At 38.7% G+C, this 21,128-nt stretch overlaps 1 protein-coding gene across 3 annotated transcripts in view; it reads right to left on the bottom strand.

The window, feature by feature from the left end:
* Window positions 1-5,276: 5,276 nt before the first annotated feature.
* Window positions 5,277-21,128, bottom strand: part of sfmbt2 (Scm like with four mbt domains 2) — a 64,144-nt gene continuing 48,292 nt past the window's right edge. For all 3 annotated transcript variants that reach the window (XM_086268857.1, XM_086268859.1, XM_086268858.1), the window contains 7 exons: window positions 16,738-16,877; window positions 16,172-16,281; window positions 13,712-13,887; window positions 13,385-13,554; window positions 7,879-8,163; window positions 7,451-7,573; window positions 5,277-6,196 (listed from right to left, as the gene is read on the bottom strand). In XM_086268857.1, coding sequence (XP_086124983.1) covers window positions 6,056-6,196; window positions 7,451-7,573; window positions 7,879-8,163; window positions 13,385-13,554; window positions 13,712-13,887; window positions 16,172-16,281; window positions 16,738-16,877 — 1,145 coding nt within the window. In that variant the 3' untranslated portion in view covers window positions 5,277-6,055. The remainder of the gene's footprint in view (window positions 6,197-7,450; window positions 7,574-7,878; window positions 8,164-13,384; window positions 13,555-13,711; window positions 13,888-16,171; window positions 16,282-16,737; window positions 16,878-21,128) is intronic.

Below are 21,128 nucleotides of genomic sequence, written 5' to 3'. Positions count from 1 at the left end.
TGCACAAAACAGCAGTTTCTCTAATGGCCACTGAAGGCTGGCTCACGATAAACGTCCTGCTTTATAACATCTCAGAGTGGCGTGTAATCTTTTATAACTCATCAATCTGAACACAGTGTGTGGGCGCACTGATTGGCAGGCATCCTGAGACAGGCAGCTCCAGCTGATGGGTGTCTGCTAGTCCTTACCTTCGATGAACTGAACCCCCTTTTGATCAAATGAAATTAAATAACTCGTGTGGTGCAACTCATTCAGGTCAAATTGCGCTATTTTAATCCGGCTGTATCTGTTTATCAGTTAGTTTATAGATGTAACTTGCTTGCCAAGCTTGATAGCATGAGCTAATAACTCTAACTACATCCTTAACCACAAATATGGTCAGTTTTGGCTCTAAAAAACCACCATGGTGATGCCAAAACACTAATGCTGAAGCTTCCAAAAGAGTCATAGCGGCAACACCCGTCAATACTATTCTGGGACTGTATACTGTGCTGTGACAAAGCGTTTGCCCTTGTCCTGATTTCTTAGATTTTTGCATATTTGCAACAATTAAATGTTTCAGTAAATACAAATTGCAGTTTTTAAATTGCGATTTCATTTATTAAACGAAGAAAAGCATCTCAACCTACCTGGCCCTGTGCGAAAAAGTCAGTCCCCCCTAAACCTAAAAACTGGTTGTGCCACCCTTGGCACCAAGAGCTGCAATAAAGTGTTTGTGATGATTGACGACAGTCTTTCACGTCAGTGTCGAGAAATTTTGGCCCTTGTAATTCAGCTACATTGGAGGGTTTTCAGCATGAACGGCCAGTTTAAGGTCATGACACAGCATCTCAATCTGATTCAAGTCCAGGGTGGCACAACCAGTTGTTAAGTTTAGAGACTAAGTACTTTTTCAAGCAAGGCCAGGTAGTTTTACATCACTTTTTTCCATTAATAAATTAAATCGTCATTTAAAAACAATCCCACGACAGAAATAAATATCTTGACCAAAGCAGTAATTTTGCCAGACCACTTCTGAGTTGATGAAGTCCAGGTGATCAGAAATAAAAACACGTAAATTTATTTTAAAGTGATGAACAGGTACAGGTGCGTACAGGTGTCACATTTAAACAGATTACCAAACAAAAGACACAAAAACAGTGTGATGTCACACCTTATAGCACCATTGGTGAACTGCCACACCCACCACTTAATATGTCTCCCAGTGCTAAAACAAATCACAATCTTAATGCACGTTGTGCTTTAAGATAAAGACATGACCGTATAGACAGAAACTCAACAAGCCCCTGTGAGCAAGCACTTGGCAACAGAAGCATCATTCTTTTAACAGGGAGAGACCTCTGAGCCATCAGTTTAAATCCAGCCGTGGTTTTAACAACGAGGTGATAAAGAAAAGCTAATATGGGAGGAATCTTTATAATCACTGTTATGGAAGAACCAAGACCTTTTCCCTGAACATTTAGGACCTCGTGATAATAAAACACAGCATAGAACTGGACTAGCTGGATGTTCCTGACCAGTCGGCCTGCTGAACAGATTTGGAAGTGGGTTTTGAATGAAGGATTGTAATTGTGTGTAATGAAGTGATCGCTGTCTGAGAGCTTGCATGGATACACTTTGTATAAAAACACATTATGTTTTAAAGAAAAGGGATAAATTGCCCGTTTTTACTTCTTCTTCTTCTCCTTTTTTTATTTTATTTTACATTGTTCAGTTTTAAATAACTTAGTGGCATTTTCCTTTGTTCAATTTTGAAAATGTTTTTTTATTGCCTGAGTAATTCCTTTGTAACTGATTTGTGTTTTGTGAAGTACATTAGTGTCTGTCTCTGCTTTTTTCTCATTGTTTTTATTTTATAATAACCAGATCCACAGCAACCTATTTGTCTGAATACTACTGCTTTATTTTTTTCTATGTACATTATTTTTCATTTTCTTTATCACTGATCCATTACTTTCAGTTGTTTTAACCATTTATCCACAGTTTTTTCCCTCCACAATCATCCTGTTTCTCCCTTATACTTGGCTAATATATCCAACCTCATGTTAGTTTTTGTTTTATTCTTTTTTTTATCTCCTATTGGTACCATGTTTGCACAATGCATCTTTTACTTTTTGCTTTATTTCATGAACAACGCTCTAAATCTGACTAAATACAACCCCAACCTTTGACACACAAGTAGCTTAAAATTGCACAGAGGAGCTTTAGTCCCATGATCATGATATCACTGTCCACTGCTTTTAGCTCACACTTTAAACCACGTGCACACCACTTTTCAGTACATCCCACTGATTTAGTTGTTTATACACCTCACATTTAGCTAAAGTTTTATACTTCCCACTAATATTAGCTTACATTTTTACGTTTTTACCTTATGTTTTGCATTTTCAAACTTTTTCTATTGCTACTACTTTACTTTCCAGCTATTTATACATTACTTTGAGCTAATCTGTTGTTGTTTTTAAAAAATATTGTTATTTCTACTTTAATAGTATTTTAATATATCTCTTTTTCTTCTTCTTTTTACTGTGTCAAGCAACTGCAAAAGGATCCTGGCGTGTCAATTAGTGATATACTCCACCATTAACCTCATTAATTACTCATTAATACAACCACTCTTAGGAAGCACTAGTTTCACATTTTCTTAACTGCTGTGGCGTTTAATTAAAATTTCTTCACTCATTCTTATCAGTGGAAACATGACAAATAATTCATTTGTAATTTTATATGAAAGTAAAACCAGCAGCAGAGCGTTAAATGTTTCCCCAAAGCAGCAACGACAGAGTGCGGTTCCTCTTTAAACTGTGACCTGGAGTAGTGCTGATGTGTGTTTTGTTAACCACAGAGACGTCTGGCTTCCTATGTCTCACCATGCATCAGGGCCTATATGCTAACCCTTCACCTTCTACAAAACAGCTACAGATAGCTTCATATATGAAAAGCTCTAACTTAAATGTATATTTAATGGCTATGAATGAGTATTAGTGAAAACTAACAATAAAAAAATGAAACCAAGAGCTCATGTGTTGCTAAACTTGGTTAAACTGCTCACCAATAGTTGGATAAAGTGAATGATGACTGATTACATTAAGGTTGGACTTTGAAATGTCTTGCTAACACGCTGTGAGCTGATAACTACAAATACAAATACTGCACACAAATGTATTGTAAATTCATGATAGTTTAAGTCATCTTTAAAGAGGCTTCTCATAAAACTAGCAAGTGACCTTGAATTACAATCTGGAAATTGTTTCTAAGCAGCTGAGCCGAGTGTGGTTTGGATATAGGCGGTCTTCAACCTCCCAGCTGCCTAGTGCAAAATCTGTATAGAGTCCAACTGTGCCCATGTGGGAAGTGGATAACCAACCATGTGTCCTGCCTCCTGTACTCCACTCAGACAGCACCTTGTAGTAACAAACATTTTACATGTAAACTATCATGTGTGAAAACTACTTCTTCTTTTTTTTTTTTGTGTGTTTTTTTAAAGAGGCTATTGTGTTTATTTCCATCTCCATAGTTTCTATTCTTGGACTCTACTAGAGTCACTTTTGCGTCGCTTTATTTATTCAAAATTCAAAATAGTCCTCATTTATATTATACAGGGCTTTGTTGTAGCACCTTACGTTATCCTCTGAGACAGGAGGCTTTTCTCATTTCTGTGATTTGTGCCTCCTCGTCTCATTTGTCCTTCGGTCTATAACATGGAAATCAATCTCAGTGCACCATGCTGGAGGACGTCTCAGTTTGTTGAGGACAGCATGGAGGAGCTATAACCAAGGATGCCCAGGTGTGTCCTTCAGAAAAAAGTTTTGCACTCAGTGTGTAAAACAACTGGTTGTTCATCATTGTTTGTGGGTGTGTGATAAAAATATTTATTGTGTCATGTTGCACCAGGCTTTAAAAATAGCCCTGAATATAAAAATGCCATGACAACCGTTTCACCTGAGATCATGAAACACAGCTATAAACAAAACTATGTATATGATGTAGTTGTACCACACATCAGTATAATATGAGACGAGGAGTCCAGGATGTGTGATTCCAGAAAAAGCAGAGGGAGGAGATGTATTTCATTTCTACTCTGCATCCATTAAACTGACTTTCTTCTCACTGGCTGCCCCTCATAATGCTACAGGTTAGAGGAGTCAGGGATTGAACCACTGACCTTTCAGTTGGTAGACTGCTCCGCAACAAGTGCCCCACACATGAATGTGCCACCCGAGTTTCTTGCTCCCAGGGGTTATATGAATATATGCTCACTGCACTATTTTAAACTTTGGCTTTCTATTTTTTTATTGTAACAGTTTATATACTAACCCTTCCAGTGAGCTGCAGTTCTCTGGGTAAAAATGCCTTGTTGATGTCAGACTGCAAATAACCACTTTTTTACAACCAAAGTATGCAGAAGAGTATCTCTAAATGCACAACACAATGAACGTTGCAGCAGAAGACACACCAAGTGCTGCTCAGCCTAAAATGTTCACACACACTCACAAAAACAAGACCATCCAATAGCGACTTCTGATTTCTGCTGCTACATTCAGGCAGGTTCAGAATTTGACTGTCTATTTGTTTATTACCACAGTGTACTCGTGCACCATGTCACAAAGCTCAAATCATCTTAAACTGTTCTCCTGAACATGACAGTGAGTCCACTGTACTCTAATGCAGCGGTACCCAACCCCCGGGCCACGGACCGGTATCGGTCCGTGAGTCGTTTGGTACTGGGCCACGAGAGCTAACGCTCAGGTGTGAAATTTATGGATTTAAGGGTTTTTATCGTTTTTTAGACGTATTTTTTTTAATCGTTTTTATCGTTAACTTTGTTTCCCTGGGTCTTTTCCCGTGTGTTATGAATAAATCTTCTTTTTTTAGGTACCGGCACTGGTTTTATTTTGCTGTATTTATCCGCGACACCTTAAAGGCCGGTCCAGGAAAATATTGTCGGACATAAACCGGTCCGTGGCGCAAAAAAGCTTTGAGACCTCTGCTCTAATGGCCTCCACAGTCATCAGATCTCGAATAGAGCTCCTTAGGGATTTGGTGGGTCAGGAGAGTCCCATCATGGATGTGCAGCAGCTGGGTGATGCTATCATATCAACATGGACCAAAATCTCTGAGGAAAATTTCCAGCACCTCTGTGAATTTGTTCCATAAAAAATACAATTAAGTTCTAAAAGCAAAAGTGGAGTGAAATACATTTATACCAGGTGAATATGCCATGCTGTCAGGAACCTTCAGTTTATGTTTATTAGTGTTTGAACTGAAAAGCGAAGCACAAGAAAAACAGATAAAAATCAATAGAAATTTATTTTCTTACTTATCAAAAATATCTGCAACAGAATTGCATAGATGGACACAAAATAGCTTCCATGATTGATTCATGTGACTGTAACAATGAGAAGAGAGTAAGACTATTCCAGTGTGTTCTTCTCTCAAACACATGGGATGCTTATTTGAACTGAATAACTTCATACCATAGTTTCCCGTTTTCAATAAAGATTAGCTAATACGTACATTGTGATATACATCTCCAATTTTTTTTCCTTAAAAATCCAAATGGATAATCACTCCTTATAAATAAGGGTAACAATAAATATTCCAAATATATTAATTCTTGGTTTGTTAAATACTTTCCGATTATATTTTCTGAACCGATTATGCCACACAGAAAAAAAGGGAAAACTCTTCATGATTATAATTTTTAAAGCTTAATTGCTATGATGCTCCTCTATGACAAATCAAATGGAAATGAAAAGTAAGAGAAAAAAAAACAAGTCCTCAGCTTCTTCACAGATCAGTAGAGCACACAGATCAGCTCAGTGTGTTCGGTTCTGCCGGAGTCGACAGTAAGGACGTTTTTTTGTTTTTCGTGGGTACTGCATATCATTTTCACACAGATAGTATCCCAGAAATTAATCCTTCAGCTTCTCATCTGGAAACATCCTCCTGCTGTCCCTCGGTGTGTGCTTATCCAAAGTAACCGACTGCCAAAATAATTTGGAAATCCACGTAATCCAACATTTCCAGGCTTGCTCCTGTCGCTGCTCCTCCATCAGTTGGCGTACTGTTTGTAGAAGGCAACTTTGACACGCTCGATCTGGTGACACAGCTTGATGGCAGGCCCGAGCTTCAAGTCCATACACTCCTGGACTGTGGGCAGAGTCAGCAGCAGCAGGGCCTGACCATCGATGTCCTGCACACAAGTTAAACAGAAATATTCAGGGTTTGAAGCTTTCAGCTTAAACTCCTGTAATGTACTTCACCTCAAAAAAAGCTGCTTGCAGAGGGCGTTTTTATACAAAATTAGAGCTTCAGTTTAGTTTCAAACAGTCTAAGGATGAGTTTTTTTAATTTTTAGTGTATTTATATAAAGTATTTGTCAGATTCTAAGTTGAAAAGTTCAAAACAAAGCTCTAATAAAATATGATAATGAAAGCACTCGACACATTTAATAACATTGCCATTCTAATCTCAACACACTGAGCAAAGCCTTCATTGGCTGGTTTTCTTGACAAATGTGACCAAATCACCAGACTAAACAAAACTCATTCTGTTTGTAAGTACACAATCTCATTTCACTTTAGACTATTTAGGCTAGGTTTTATTTCCATTTGAGTTAACTAAAACATGTTTAAATTACTATAATAACCTTACAAAAAGTCTCTAAGTAACAAAACAAGAAATGTTACTAATGGTTTTTTAAAAGGCTTAAATCTTGATTTCACACATTTTTGTATTATTAATTCTCTTTTTATTCTTTATTTTCTAAACCAATTAAAATGTGCAGTAATATGAAGTAAACAATTTTTTTTTTCCAAAAAAGCAGAAAATAATCGACCGCTCGAAGAAGATGTCATTTGTAGCTGGATAAATATCTGCCTGAGAAAAGCTGGTACCCACTGCACCTCACAGAAACAAATAAGGGGTTAAAAATATAATATCCACACATGTTATTTATCACGTCTGTGTTCAGTGTAATATGTGAGAGTCTCTGCTGGCTTTTACTGTCTTGGTTACACTGAGGTGTTTCTCTGTGTGTGTTTATCTACTCTGTGTGTAAAGACAGCCCCTCCCCTCCTTCTACACACACAGTCCAAGGAGAGACACACAAGCTGAAGTCAGTCGAGTTAATCACTCTAAAATAAACTAATAAAAAAAACCACATTGTTGCCACCTAAACCAATCAGTGAGGCAAACACTGTATCTAACCAAACACTGGGCCATCAAGAAAAATATATTAAAACAATTTATAGAAGAGTTTGTACACAGACAGTTGAAAACAGGGGCTCTGTCTAAAAATATCTATGATTTCTCTAATGCTACATTTTTGCTCAACCCCTGAAATTTAGTTACTTTATTCTGCACCTTCAGCCCCTATTTATCAAACAAGCAACACTTTTATTGACATGTATACCTAACAGTAATTGTGTTTTTGTTTTTTGTTTACCTGCTCCTGGAAAATGCCAGCCAGAGATGCGCAGTCGGTAGAGTTAATGAACTGGACGACTTCATCTACGCTCCACTCCAGAGGGTTTCTGTCCAAAACCAGCTGACCGTCCTCCTCCTCCACCTGAAGTTGCACATAAAAGGCACACTGTGAACTAGAGGGTAGCACACACTGCTCTGGGTTCTGTTAATCACTCAACTATTTCAGTGTGGATAGGATAAATCATGATGCAAAATCCTGATGTGATAAATCCCCCCATCGTTGATTTTTTCTGGTGTAGAAGCTCGTGATGGAGCTGTTTTACTCTCCTCTCGACACTATTACTTTTACATATAATTAAGTGTACCAAAAATATGATGCATTAATATCAGTAAACTTGCTTGTCATAAAGAGTATGGGGAACCTGTTTTGTAGCCTCTCTGCTTTACCTGCATGTCTTGTCCTTTGGCGGGCTGGTACTTGCTGTTCTGGTTGTACGCAGACAGCGAGCGAGTTGACCTCCTGCGACCTGCGGGAGCCTCCGGGCTGAGTGCCGGGCCGAGTGCCGGGTTTCCCGAGCTGACGGCTCTGCGCAGCGCCGTGGCCCGGCGAGGACGGCTGCTGGTCACCTCCACCGATGAGGTGTCTGTGTGGTCCTCGCGAGGTTCCGAGCTGGTGCCCTCGCTGCCCGACTGCAACGCCCTCTCTTCGTCCTCCTCTCCCTCATCACTGTCCTGGAGAGGGGAGAAAGAAGGGAGTTAGAGAGGCGCTCAGTTGTTCACAGTTGTCCCAGAAATCATGCATATCATGCAGAAATGTTTGTCTCAATGTTTATTCACCAAGTTTAGCAATTTATTCAATTTACCAGTCAAATGAGAGTTGTGGAATAATTAAAAGCAAAAGAATTGTAAAAAAGCTGTGGATAAACAGTAAATACAGAAATTTTTAATTTGAACATCAGCACAAAAGCTGCTTACAAAAGCCGAACTTGAATGTTTATGCCTCCTAAATGTTCTCACAGCATTTTGTTGGGATCATTTTGGTAAAATGTTGTTAGAAAAGGCTGAAACGCACTGGTGTAACAGTAGAGGAAACATTTGAGCTGGACTGAAATCTGAAGTTTCTTTTAATGACATTAGCCAAAAGTTTCTTGTTTACACAGACAAAGCAGAGGCTTTTATGTTAACCAGAAGCTGCTACGTCAATTTAAATGTAGACAGAAATATCTATTAAATATTACGACTGTAGCTGACTGAGATAAAAACAGCTTTTCATGCAAAAAATTAGTTAATAGTATAAATGATTTGATAGATCTGCTAATCTGACATGTAACCAATTACATGTCAGTCTGCAGTGATATAACACAGAAAAAAGAAGCCACTCCTCACAGATGCCAGAGCACAGAAACGATCATTAACATGAGCGGGTTATCTATTCAATCACTTTGTGTTTCTCTTTAGGACTGAAACAATCTTCCAACCAGTCCGGCCAGTAAAACTCCACAATGTTGCTGAACCACCTCACGCATAAACTATACTTTCAGCCTAACGATTCCCTCCCTCCCAGCAACCGCCATCCTTGTTGAGGCCACATGAATGTGTGTTTTTTTTTTAATGTAATGAGGAAGGTAACTTGGTAAATTTAGGGTTTGGGTTATCATGCTTTCCTATAGACACAAGTACATAAAACAGGTAAGACTAGATTAACCTCAGCCAGCCACTGCAATAAAATGTTGCCACGTGAATTCTTTATTATTAGTAAACCAGAAATTTTGAATATTATGCAGGTATATTTACACTACTTTTATGTTGTTTGTTGACAAGCAATGCAGTGTTCCAAACTTCTGGTATAAACACTTGGAGTATTGTAGGAGTGCTGGAGGATACGATTTTGGGGTTAAAAAGCTAAAAATTTGACTTTTTACTTCATAACTTGTGAGCAATGAAGCTCATTCTTTTTTTTTTTGTTGTTTCAGTTTTTTCAGGGTTATGCTTGTTGCCTGGTAATATTTTCTGAGGTTAGGTGCTCCAAATCCTGTTTGGGCCACATTTGAACCTAAGTAATTACCACAGTAGGTTTCATGTAATGTTAGTTGGATATGTTGAATTTATTGACTTTATTGCTAGAATACTCCCACTTATTCTGGATTATCTGTCCATCTGGGCTTTCTCTGATTTAAAGCAGACCTTAACTCCCTGCTAAACTGGCTTGTTGAGTTTCACTGTGGACTTTGAGTGATTTTAAGGAGGAATCTGCAACATTTAAAAAGTCTTCTTGTAATAAAGAGTGCTGAGGTCAATTGATCATAATACAGTCACATAGAAGATGCTACCTGCTCATTCACTGGTGTTAAAAACATATTCCTGTGGTTTAAAAGTGACACAGACAGCAATCTGGGAGACGTATTTATGATGCAAGAAATGGAAACTTCTCCTGCTGTTAGCTGAAGAACAGAAGAAACAGATTTCATTTTAGTTGCCGGTTCAAAGGCACAGTGGGGTACGCTTGCCACAAAATTTTATTGTGCGAACACCACAGCTACACTAATGCAGCTTTTTATTATCCAACATGCCAGGTTGTACTGCCCTCCTGCTAACAACTCAGCAACACTGCCCAAGTGCAGAGGACCAAAATTTAAGAATGCGATAATTTCCTGTAATCACTGTTAGTACAGAAGTCTGTTGTTACGTGTCTTGAAATGTATTTATGTTGTTGCACAAGTCTAATATTTTTCCAGACGAATCTATCTTTCAGCCTGACTTTCAGGTCAGTATTTATTTTATATTTAATTTTGTATCGTCATCAGAACTGTTAATGTTAAATCTGTTGTTTTTGGTCATCTTTAACAGTCATAATAATTTATTTATTATAATCTTATCAACTATTCTCCCCTTATTTAACCGGAAGATGAATGGTCAGATTTTGTCTTTTTATCCCTGTCATATAGCGGTCTGCAGCATATTCACACGTAGTATATGAATATAAATTAAGACACAAACTAAAATCTCTCAGGGCCTTCTTTTAACTTTTATGTTGCTTTTTTACTTTCTATTCTACAGTATGTGTTAATATTTTAAGTGATCACTTTTAAAAATCTATTTATCTAAAATCTATTTATTCGTAATACCACCTCTTTATTCACCTGTAAATAACTCAACCTGCACAAAAAGGTGTAACACAAACAAAATGTGACTAAAAGTTTTCTGAAATGTTTGTTTTTGTTTTTTTTAACCACAGCAGCAGTGACAAGGACATCTCACCCTCATGAATTTTTATTATTATGTTATCCCCACTCTGCTTCATGTTTTCTAGCCACAGAGTGACAGTTTGTTTTTCATAAACAGAGCGGGAGCGCAAGAAGAGAGACAAGTGCACACTGAAATTAACAGATCCTTTTAAAATAATTACAGTTTATTCAAATCCTGACTTGCTTTCTATGGTGTGAAAGGTTCTGCGTGTCTTCTATTGTTTCATTCATCCAGACTGCACAGTGGGCGTATTAAAAGGTGGATTAAGTGCTTATATACACTTTTAATAAAAGTAGATTTTCCCATTTCTCTAAATATCAGCTGGACTGGCCTCTAATATGAGTGATAAACACTGATCATTTAATCATAAAACAAATATGGTGAGAAATGTGTCTTAAATCCTTTGTGACAAATGACAAAAGACATAATGAATAATAAAACTGTCTTTTGTTGACAGGACACAGGAATTTCTATTAATTCAGGACTCAAAGGCTGTCAGAATGCTGCTCCATTGCCGCCTGATCGATGCAAATCCAAAGGTTGTCTCTCTCTCTGCTGAGGCGCTGCATGCTTAGCATTGTTCTAGGCTGTGGCCTCCAGATAATCATATTTACATTTAAATGGCAACAGACATTACGTGAGGAGGAGGTATGGCACTCAAGGGATCCAGAATAGAAATCCATGCGAGTTTTCAGAAATGCTAAAGATCCTTGCCCCGAAAGAGCCCATTAAAACCCGAAACAGGAAGCATGTAAGCAAATACTCTTTCAGCTGTGTTGATGCTTACCCATAGCAGAGGTGCAGGAACCTTTCAGCTGTGCTGTGGACATTATATTTTACCTTTCCACTCATGATTGTAGTAAAAAAGTCATGCCAGTTTATACTCTTCCTGTACCGATAACATAAGATTACTATGGCATTTGTACAGTGGTCTGGATTAAGCACTTAATGAAGCCGTAACGCTCTGAAACTGAGTGTGTAGCATTGTGTTATACTTAATAACTTAGATTTGTGTAACGCCTTTCAAGAAACCCAAGGACGCTTTACAAAAGAGTATAAATAAACAAAAAAAGGCTAGAGGTCAAAGGCTTTGCTTAATACACGAGTTCTGAGAAGTTTCTTGAAGGACTCCAGTGACGGGAAGTTACGCCCCGGCCTACATGCAAAATGTTGTGAAGCTCATATAGGTGTCCACATAACCTCTGAAATTAAAGTTATGGCACTCTCTTTATTATAAGTGGCTTCAAAATAAGTGCTGTTCGTAGTGAATGTATATTTGTCAGACCTCCTTTCTTTGTTTACTCTAAATCTGTTTAACCAGGACAAAAAATGACCTAAATCAGCCATTTCATTCTGCTGTGACAAATGTAACGATGGTATTGTCTCACTTCATCATGCAAAAGCCATGAGGAGTAATATTCAATAGAAATGTCTCAGACAATTGTGAAAAGCTTTTAAAAACAGAAAAGTAGTTTTGCAAATTACTGATGTTATTGATAAATATATCACACAATATTGAGCATATCAGTCATCACATGTTTATTTAGTCCAATGTGATTGGCTGACCAGTATTTGTGCTCAACCCAACATTCAGGCTGAACGTAAAGCTGCTCTGGTGTCTCTGCTGGACGTGGTTGTCGATTGTTGTTGGATCAGGAGGACGTTGCTGGACAACGCCACCAGAAGGTCCTGGAGTGATTTCCTCATCTCTGCTTGCCTCGTCTTCTTCTTTGAGGAACAGCTGCGTGAGTTTTCTTACAGATTTTGTGATGACCAAACCCAAGATGAAACCCAGAGCGAGGACGGGCATGATGAGAGTCTGTTTAAGTCAGAGTTCTGCGAATCTTCATTTAATCCAGCAGGCACGAGTCTTGTTGAAACTGATGATGTTAGCAGTCTCAGGTGGAATGTTTCTTTTTGTGCTGGTTTGCTTTCATTGCTATGGTGACTCAAAAGCTCCTTGTTGCCACGGCGCCATGTTGTAGTACAACCAAAGCCTTTCTAGAAGCAAATCTCACCACTATGCAGCCATCTTGAAAAAATTCAAGATGGCTTGAACCAAACCAAAACAAAAACCTGTAGCTCCTCTTATGGCCACTTGAGGCAGTCTAGCTAGACTCCCATACTTTGCACAGTTTCATATAAAAATATTCCAGGAGGAGCCTAGACATCATGGTTCAGAGGTCCACTATAAAATGCACTGAATGCAACGCCTGTGTAGGCTGTTAAAACTAGAGAATGAACTCATGCCTGCTTTCACTGAAAACTGACCTTATCCCTGTGTTAATATGCTAAAGCTAACTGAGGCCTTAACCTGTGAGGTAGTCATATAATACGCTTTAAAACTCACACAAATGCAGACTTGATGCCTGAAGACGGTACTTCTGTGGCATCTGCATATTAAATGAACAACTATAATGTGATTGACTGCAACCTTTCTGTGCCAGATGTGTGGCTATTTTTAGCTACAATAAATAACTCAGTGCCCAGCAGTGGATATATCTGCATAAGGCACCTGCATGAGAAGCTCCTCTTTTACCCCGCATTTTCTATATTCACATGTGATTTTGTTTATAATTTATACACTGTGCACTTTGTTGTGAGTGTACCTGCTGCTTGTCACATGAGCAGGAGTGCACAGGACACTTGTTATGAGAGACAAAATAAAGGACTGAGGAAGAAGTGAAGAAGTGAGGTGTTTTCTAACCTGCGGGGAGCCAGCGGGAGTGTAGTCCACAGCAGAGGAGCGTCTTTTCTTCTGCACAAAGATAGCTTTCCTCTTCTTCCTGCGGCGCGTCGGCTTGGCCAGCTCTCCCTCTGCTGTCTCCTCTCCTGCAGTGGGCTTGGATAGCTTCCTCTTCTTCCCATAGTAATAGGCTGTGGACGCAGAGCAGATGTTGAAAACAATGCACCCAAAACAAAACTTAGCCACTCATCCAGGGCAATTATACACTCTGCAGCATCACAAGCTTTGATTTGGGTCTCCTTCATAGCTGTGGTGCAGGAAGTGATGCGTATAATTACAGAGACTCACTGTATTTGGTTTTTGTTTGGACGGAGCAGTTCTCTGGGCACTTGTCAGTAACGAGGATGGGGCTGAAGAGGTTCGGGCAGCACTGTAGTTTCACACACACTTTACGGCAGAAATCTGGGATCTGGTCTGCTAGGCGGACAATCCGTATGGTGGAACGATACGTTTTTCCTTTATATCTGTGTGTGGGAGGAAGGAAAGGGAAGACAGAGGGACATTGTCAGTGAAGAATTACTTTTACTTATGAGGACAATGGCTAATTAAACCATCTGTGATCCATCAAAGCACTCATAGGTGAATGATGATTGCTTGCACAGCAAGGATGTGAAAAACGGGCAGTTTTACGACAGCCCGCATGACTTCAGACTGTTCGGTTGATTAGGCCGATTCAGGAGAACGGACTGAGATGAAGGGTCAATTTGGCAATATCCCACATAATGGCTAAGGTCGGGCAAAGAGAGCGGAGCTGCTGGCAAGAAAAAAATATAATGACCTACAAACTAATGTTGGTCTGTGCTACTTTCTTTTTTTTGGAGGTTAATAGGTTAAAATCCAATAATAAATCATTAGTGAAACAGCAGTTTAGTTTGATTTTAAACCAAAACACATCAACAAAGTCACATTTCAATTAGTTGTATCGATAAATTTCTTTCAATACATTCTGTTGTGTAACATAAACGTGCTCACAGAAATCAGAAAAGGAATTTTTCATGTCATAGACTGAATGACTAATCATTTAATTTGCAACTGTTAAGGAAAATCAAAATCAAGTTAAAGCCCTAATAGAAAATAAAATAGTTAAATTAAGTCTTATACCCTTAGAAAATGCAATGCTGATATGTTAATTCTGACAGGACAGGATGACTTAAAGGTTTCTAAACATGCAGCAGAGTTTATCTGATCTCTTTGTTTAATCATTAATCATTAAATGAGACACATGCGTGTTTATCTGGTACTATAGCCCATTGTTGGCTCTGAGAGGAGGTTAGATGAGGGGAATTCCAGAGCAGTGCGTCTAACTCATAATAATTTTCATAGATACAATTTTCACTTACATGAGGCAGTCCTAATGAAAGGAGAACGCGGCTTGTGGTAGTCAAGGAGCAGAAGAAGCAAACAAAACGAAACAAAAACACACAAACAAAATACTGATTTTCTCTTTCTTCTGCTTTTAGAGGTCTCAAGCTAACATCAAATCAAATCACTTTTTTTTAAATTTTTTTTTTATTGTCACATCACATGTGCAGGCACACTGGCACAGCACATGCGAGTGAAATTCTTGTGTGCGAGCCCCACAAGCAACAGAGATGTGCAAACACAACAACACAAATAACATAATGCACCAGCAGTCGGCAACTACGGTCAAATCAGTTAATACTAAGTCAGTCAATTCAATTTATTCAGTTACTTTTAATTATTAACTATGTTTGTCTTACTAATTTATTTTTATGGATCAGCATTAACTCTGCTCTTAGAACTTGTAGGAATGAACAGACTGCTGCCCACAAGGAACTATTCTCCACATTAACACCTTAAAATGTCTGATTTTTACTGATTATCAACTAAAAACTGAAAAATAAAAATAAAAACTATAAAAGATGCAAATCTGCAATAGCTTAAAAGCTGCAGATATTCTGCAACATTTGTGATATAAACTTTGCTTACCAATGTATTTTCTTATGTTTTAAACACTAATATAATCTATGAACTCATGCCAAGTTATTTAAAAAAGCCCTGTAATGACTATGACACGCCATGAGAGTTAATTCACACAGTGACCCTGAGATGTGCTCCATCAGGACCTCAATTTTAAGTAACAATCTGAAGAAAATTACAACCAAACAGGAACAAGATCCATTAATTAATGAGAAATATGTACTCTCTGTCAACTTGTTTTTGCTCTTGCTTAATTGAACTCAATTGTGTACTGAACCTTCTCCACTTTGGAGTCAGAAATAAATTGTCTCTCTGGGTGGTAGATGCCCCAGAAAATTAAAAGTAAATCCTCTGGCGAGTTGTCAAAACACTCGTGCGTGAATGTGATCACTGTGCTCTGCGGGCCAGCACAGGTGACTCACTCAGACTCATGACTGCCTGATTCTTTCTCGTTTCGGACGAAAAAAATGGGGCCGTTTTCGATTAGAAAACACCGAGCACGCAGCCTGAAGCTGTGGAATAATTTGGCTCTGTGCAGCCAGCAGTGGATGAAAATGCAGACCTTACACAAATACTGCAGCAACAAAAAACAACATAAAAAATTCAAAGAGGGGCAGGGAAAATGGCCTCGCAGGAAACGAGAGGAGGGGGAGGGACACAGGGCCCTTTTAGGAAAGATAGTGATGATTTATTATGAAATTCAATGGCCCATGACCAAAACAGGAGTGGAGCAAATGAAATGAGAAAAGAACATGTTCATTGTTGTTCCCCTGCCATTTTTTGTTTTGTATTTTCCTTTCCCCTCACTTGGCTTTGAGGGTCTCCTCTTGGCAGTCCCAGCTCTGATCCTCCAGCTCCTGCAGCTCCTTCAATACTCGTCCAGGCTTGTAGGCAGCGTTGATCAGCATGCTCAGCAGCTGGAAGCAAAAACAGAACAAAGAAAAAGACAAATAAACTCCTGCTTGATGTGAACAACTCAAGACAAAAGTGAACAAACACGAATGAGGATCCAAGCGAAAGTGAAAGAAAAGATACAGATCACAAAAAACTGTGGAGAAAGCTACATTCTCACACCTGCACAAAGTGCACGAGAGCACACAGTCTCTAGAGAAATTAAAAGGCTGTTTTCCCAAATGGTGGTGGCGGTGTATAACAGTAAACACTGCTGACTGACAGCGCCTCACATTAAAATGAAGGTGCTGCTGGGAAACGGCAGGTGGTTAACAAGACATCGCTGTCTCGGCCTCCGTCTCTTACCTCCTCCCTCTGTCAATTTCTGCTGGCCCACCTCTCTCTTTGAAAGTGTGCAACCCTTTGATTAAACCTGCTCCTCTATATAACCTCCCCCCCACCTGTTTTTGACATCAGCCCACCTCTTTGAGGACCAGTGTGCATTTTCCAGGTCCGACAGCCTGCGGCAGCTCTGCGATGCGTCCCTTGTTGAGGTAGGGTCCTGAGAAACAGCGGTGGTTGACAAAAATCTTGGAGCAGCAGTATCTTCCATTAGCTGAACCTAGGACAGAAGAAAAGAAGGAAAAATGGATGTTCACCACTATGGGAAATAAATATGCTACATGTAATACTGGCATAGTCCAAATAATATCTCTCTTACAAATTTTGAAACCATAAATAAAACATTGAAACAAATATTCTGGACAAAACTGAAACCAACATCGCATTTGGAAAATCAAAGAGAAACAGAAGAGAGTGCACAAGCGTACAAGGAAGCTTTCAGAGTAAACAGATTACACTTAGTTTTCGGATTTTTCTTTAAGTAGCCATGGGTCACAACATCTCATTATTCCTGGTGGAAAATGTCAGGTTGAAAGAAAATTATTCTCCAATAGGAACAAACGTTTCTCTGTATGTGTGGCCATGGTTGCAAATCAACTTGCAGAGTCAGCAGCAAGCCTAGGCGGACTAAAGCCACTTATATAATCGAGTTAAGTTAATTATATAGCACATTTAAGCACAACAGATGTTGACCAAAGTGCTGCACAGCAATCAATAAAGAATTAGGAAAAAAATAGAACTATGGGACAGTAAGGGAGCACGATGGAAATTAAAATATAGCTGTAAAATAATGTAAACTAACCTACAATGTTCACGGAAAGGCAGACGTAAAAGGCTCAAGAGAAGAGGCGCTTTTTTTTGTTGACATACGAAAGACTGTTAAGTGAGGCTCTACTACCAGCTGGCAGACAGCTTGCTTAAAGCATTCTGCGTGGGGTATTAAACACTATAACATGTTAGATAATTGGGTGGGGGGGCAAGCCCATGCAAGCAGCTGCAATTGTACAAAAGGATTTTTAGATTAATCCTAAACTCTACAGTAACCAGTGCAATGACGCAAAGACAGAGGAAACATGTTCATGTCTCTGTTTGCCAGTTAGTACTGCAATCTTTACGATAAGTTGGTATGAAGTAGTACTTCCTCACCTGGATTATGGGCAAAACTCGACAGGCCAAACACAGCGGCTCATATTTGATACTTCCGTGAACCAATGTCTTCCCTGTCCACCAAACTGGAGTTTACAAACTTCCTTTCAAACCCATGTTTTGTTTCCTTAAAATACAAAACCTCATTTGATGTTTGACTGAATAATTGGTGTGTCACTTCCATGCAAGGGTGTTAGTCATACTAACGGCTTCAGTTTCTCTTTAAATGCAATTTTAGAAGCTAACATTGATGTCATGGTTTTTCCTGGCTCAATATGACGGGAATAGGCCCTTAAGCATGATTTGTCCACAGGTTTGTCAGTTCTGCATTTTCTTGTTATTTCTGACCATTTGATAGACAGAAAACCTCCCTTTAAACAAACTAGTTAAAATATTTTTAATGACAGACTTGGTGATTCTTCATTTTTTAGTGAAGGAATTTACCTGCATGTATGTTTGGATTATGTAAGTATTATAATAACAGATGATGTTTTTCAGTATTATAGTTGCATAATGAAACGACATTTAAACTAAATGTTGAACCTCTCTCAAAACACTTCCTTGTGGTTTGATTGAGCATTGGCAGTATAAGGAAATGACCCAACAACTTTTTACTGGTTTTGTTTCTCAATGCTTTTCTTCCACTCTGAACCAGAAAAAAGACAAAGGAAGAAAACAGAAAGCTCCTTTGTAAATGAAAGTAAATGAATGGTTGTGGTGCTCTTTACTTACTTACTACTTTCCAGTATATCATTAGTGTGTGACTAACCATTTCAGCACATAGGTGAGAGCAGAGTCAAACTGGGCCATGGGTACATCCTGTTCATGTGACCCCCCCCTACTCCACCACCCTCCACCGCCTCCAAGAAACAAACTAAGAAGTCGTATGAACGATGCTGCACTCTGGCCTTACTGGAGCACCTGAAAACCGTCTGCACCTGGAGGTGCACTGCCAGGGGCGAATAGTAATTAGATATGGTGATGAATATGCATGAGCGAGTGGGCGGTTTTAAACCAGGGACCAAGGTTCTCCTCGAAACAATGCCCAGTTCAGCCCACCCCCACCCCTTTGCTCTTTTTGTGCTTGAACATACATGTTGCTTACAGACGTGTCTGCTCCCAAAGAAAACCAACCACACAATGAGGATGTGAGAGAAGGATGTGGTGTTTTGGTGAAATCTATTCTCAGATTTACTGATATGTCTGTTTATTTGGTTTCAGAAATGCACCCAGAAATACACCAAAGATTGCTAAGTGGCATTCTTAAAAAAAAGCTACTTTACCTGACTGTTTTCTAAATTTTGGCTCCAATCCTGCTGGCCGTGGTGATATATTTTACATTTACTGAAATTTGGAAATGACGCAGCTTCATGGTGAATTTCCCTTAGGGCGCAATGGTGTTGAGGAAACCCCCAGTTCAGTTCAGTTATTTCAGACACTGAGGCAAGTGAAAACGAAAAATAACACACCCACATTTATTTGTCAATTGCACGGTAGATCTGAATTCACAAAAATTACCTGCTTTAAGTTTTTTAGAGATGTTGAACATGTGGCCGAAAATATCCGCCTATGCTTTAGTTTTCATTCCTAAATAAACAGTTTATCCTGAGCTTTGTTATGTGTTATGTTTAGTTATGTAAAGCTGATATATATCTTAACAGCACACTGTTCAGACTGCTCTAAATTGCTGTGATGTCATATAGAGATGATATCCCTAATATGGTCATCTCAGGTGCACAGGTGCAGTTTATGAGGGGCAGCCAATCAGGAAAAAAATACTTCAATGGAGAGAAAACAGCTTGTTTGAGACGGTGGATGAATGGAGGTATAAATAAGGATATTTAAAAGATTACTTAAAATCGCAGATACTCTTATTAAAGAACATAAAACTGGAATGAGCAGATTCCCTTTAAGTTAGGCAAAAGAAAACTAGAGTCACAGGACAATTTGTAAAAAGGAAAAGGTAATTTTTAAGGATTCGCTTTATAAGCACATTAAAGTTCATGTGGTCACAAAAGAATGCTGTGTTCTGGCTCTAAGATTTTGTTTGTGGGTGTAACCTTCTCGCTCCAGCTGATAAAAAGCCAAACATACACATAGTACTCCCAGGGCAGCTACAATAACAGCGGGTAGAACAGAAACGCTCCGGCTCTCTAATGCATTAGAGATACATAGGGATTTCCTGTGTAAAAGCATTCTTTACATGTGCATATCTAGAATATGGTTTTATAAGAGAGAGAGAAAAAAAGATGTTTACTGAGGAGGAAATGAAACTTAGTGACTGTAAAACATAGTTGCATCTTGTGCTGCTTTTTGCTTTCTCAAGTAGAGTTAAACATTTCTTTAACATTACTGATTCAGTTAAAACCACAGCAGAAGAGGCTAAAAATGCATCTCTCTTTGTGGGATTACTGTAATTAATTTATCAAAGAGACAAACTGATTTACTTAATATGTAAAAACCGTATTAGTGTGAGAAGGAAGATCTTTTTATAAAAAATATTTTTCCCCTTTTGACTTTGGGGAAAACGGAAGACAAACAATAAAAGGAAATCTGTGTAGCTCCAACCAACGATAACAACTAGGAGTAGTTGATAAAGTAAAAATGTGGCTCTCATACAGTAAATGAGAACAAATGAGCATATCGATGCCAATGCTTGTTAATCATTACCAGCTGATAATGGACAGTGGACATGGATGTAGCTGAGAACAAGCATGATGATTTATGGAGTACATGCATAATTTAGTGGTTACTTCAGGATGTATTTCTGTCATTGCTGACTGACGTCTCAAGTAGTTTACTGTTCCCAGTAACTCATTAACACCATGCATGTTAAAACACAGATTTTAACTAGAACCAAAAACATCGTCTGGATAAATTCCCTGCTTGTGTCCTCAGGGTTACTAGTTTTCCTGCGAACTGAGCTAGATTGAAAGCGCTCCTGCGGGGTGAATTTTCGACCCTGCTCGTTGGGTAGACGTGTTTCAAAATACATTGAAGCTCTGTTAAAAACAAAAACAAACTTATTAAATTATTTAAATTAAATAATCTATTTTTGTTTTAATCCTATAAAACAAATGCAGCATCACCAAGTTCAGCAGTGATGTCACCAACTCTGAGTATGGAACAGTTTTTATCATCCAACCGAGGAAAGAAAAAACACCTTAAAGAAGCATAATCTCAAGTTTCAAGGTGCTTTATATTGTAAGGTAAAGACCTACAATATTAGAGTACCAGACGATCCCCTGTGAGCAGCATTTGGTGACAGCTATAACTATTAGTAACTCTAGGAACCACAAGCAAGCCTGCAGTCTGAAAGCCAAGT

This window comes from Aulonocara sp. 'chitande type north' Nkhata Bay, linkage group LG17 (assembly GCF_057382095.1).
Source record: "Aulonocara sp. 'chitande type north' Nkhata Bay isolate Kocher_YH1m ecotype deep benthic linkage group LG17, A_spYH_male_GT1.1, whole genome shotgun sequence".
NCBI lineage: Eukaryota > Metazoa > Chordata > Actinopteri > Cichliformes > Cichlidae > Aulonocara > Aulonocara sp. 'chitande type north' Nkhata Bay.
The sequence above is the reverse complement of the archived record's forward strand: the minus strand, read 5'-3'. Positions and strand labels throughout refer to the sequence as shown.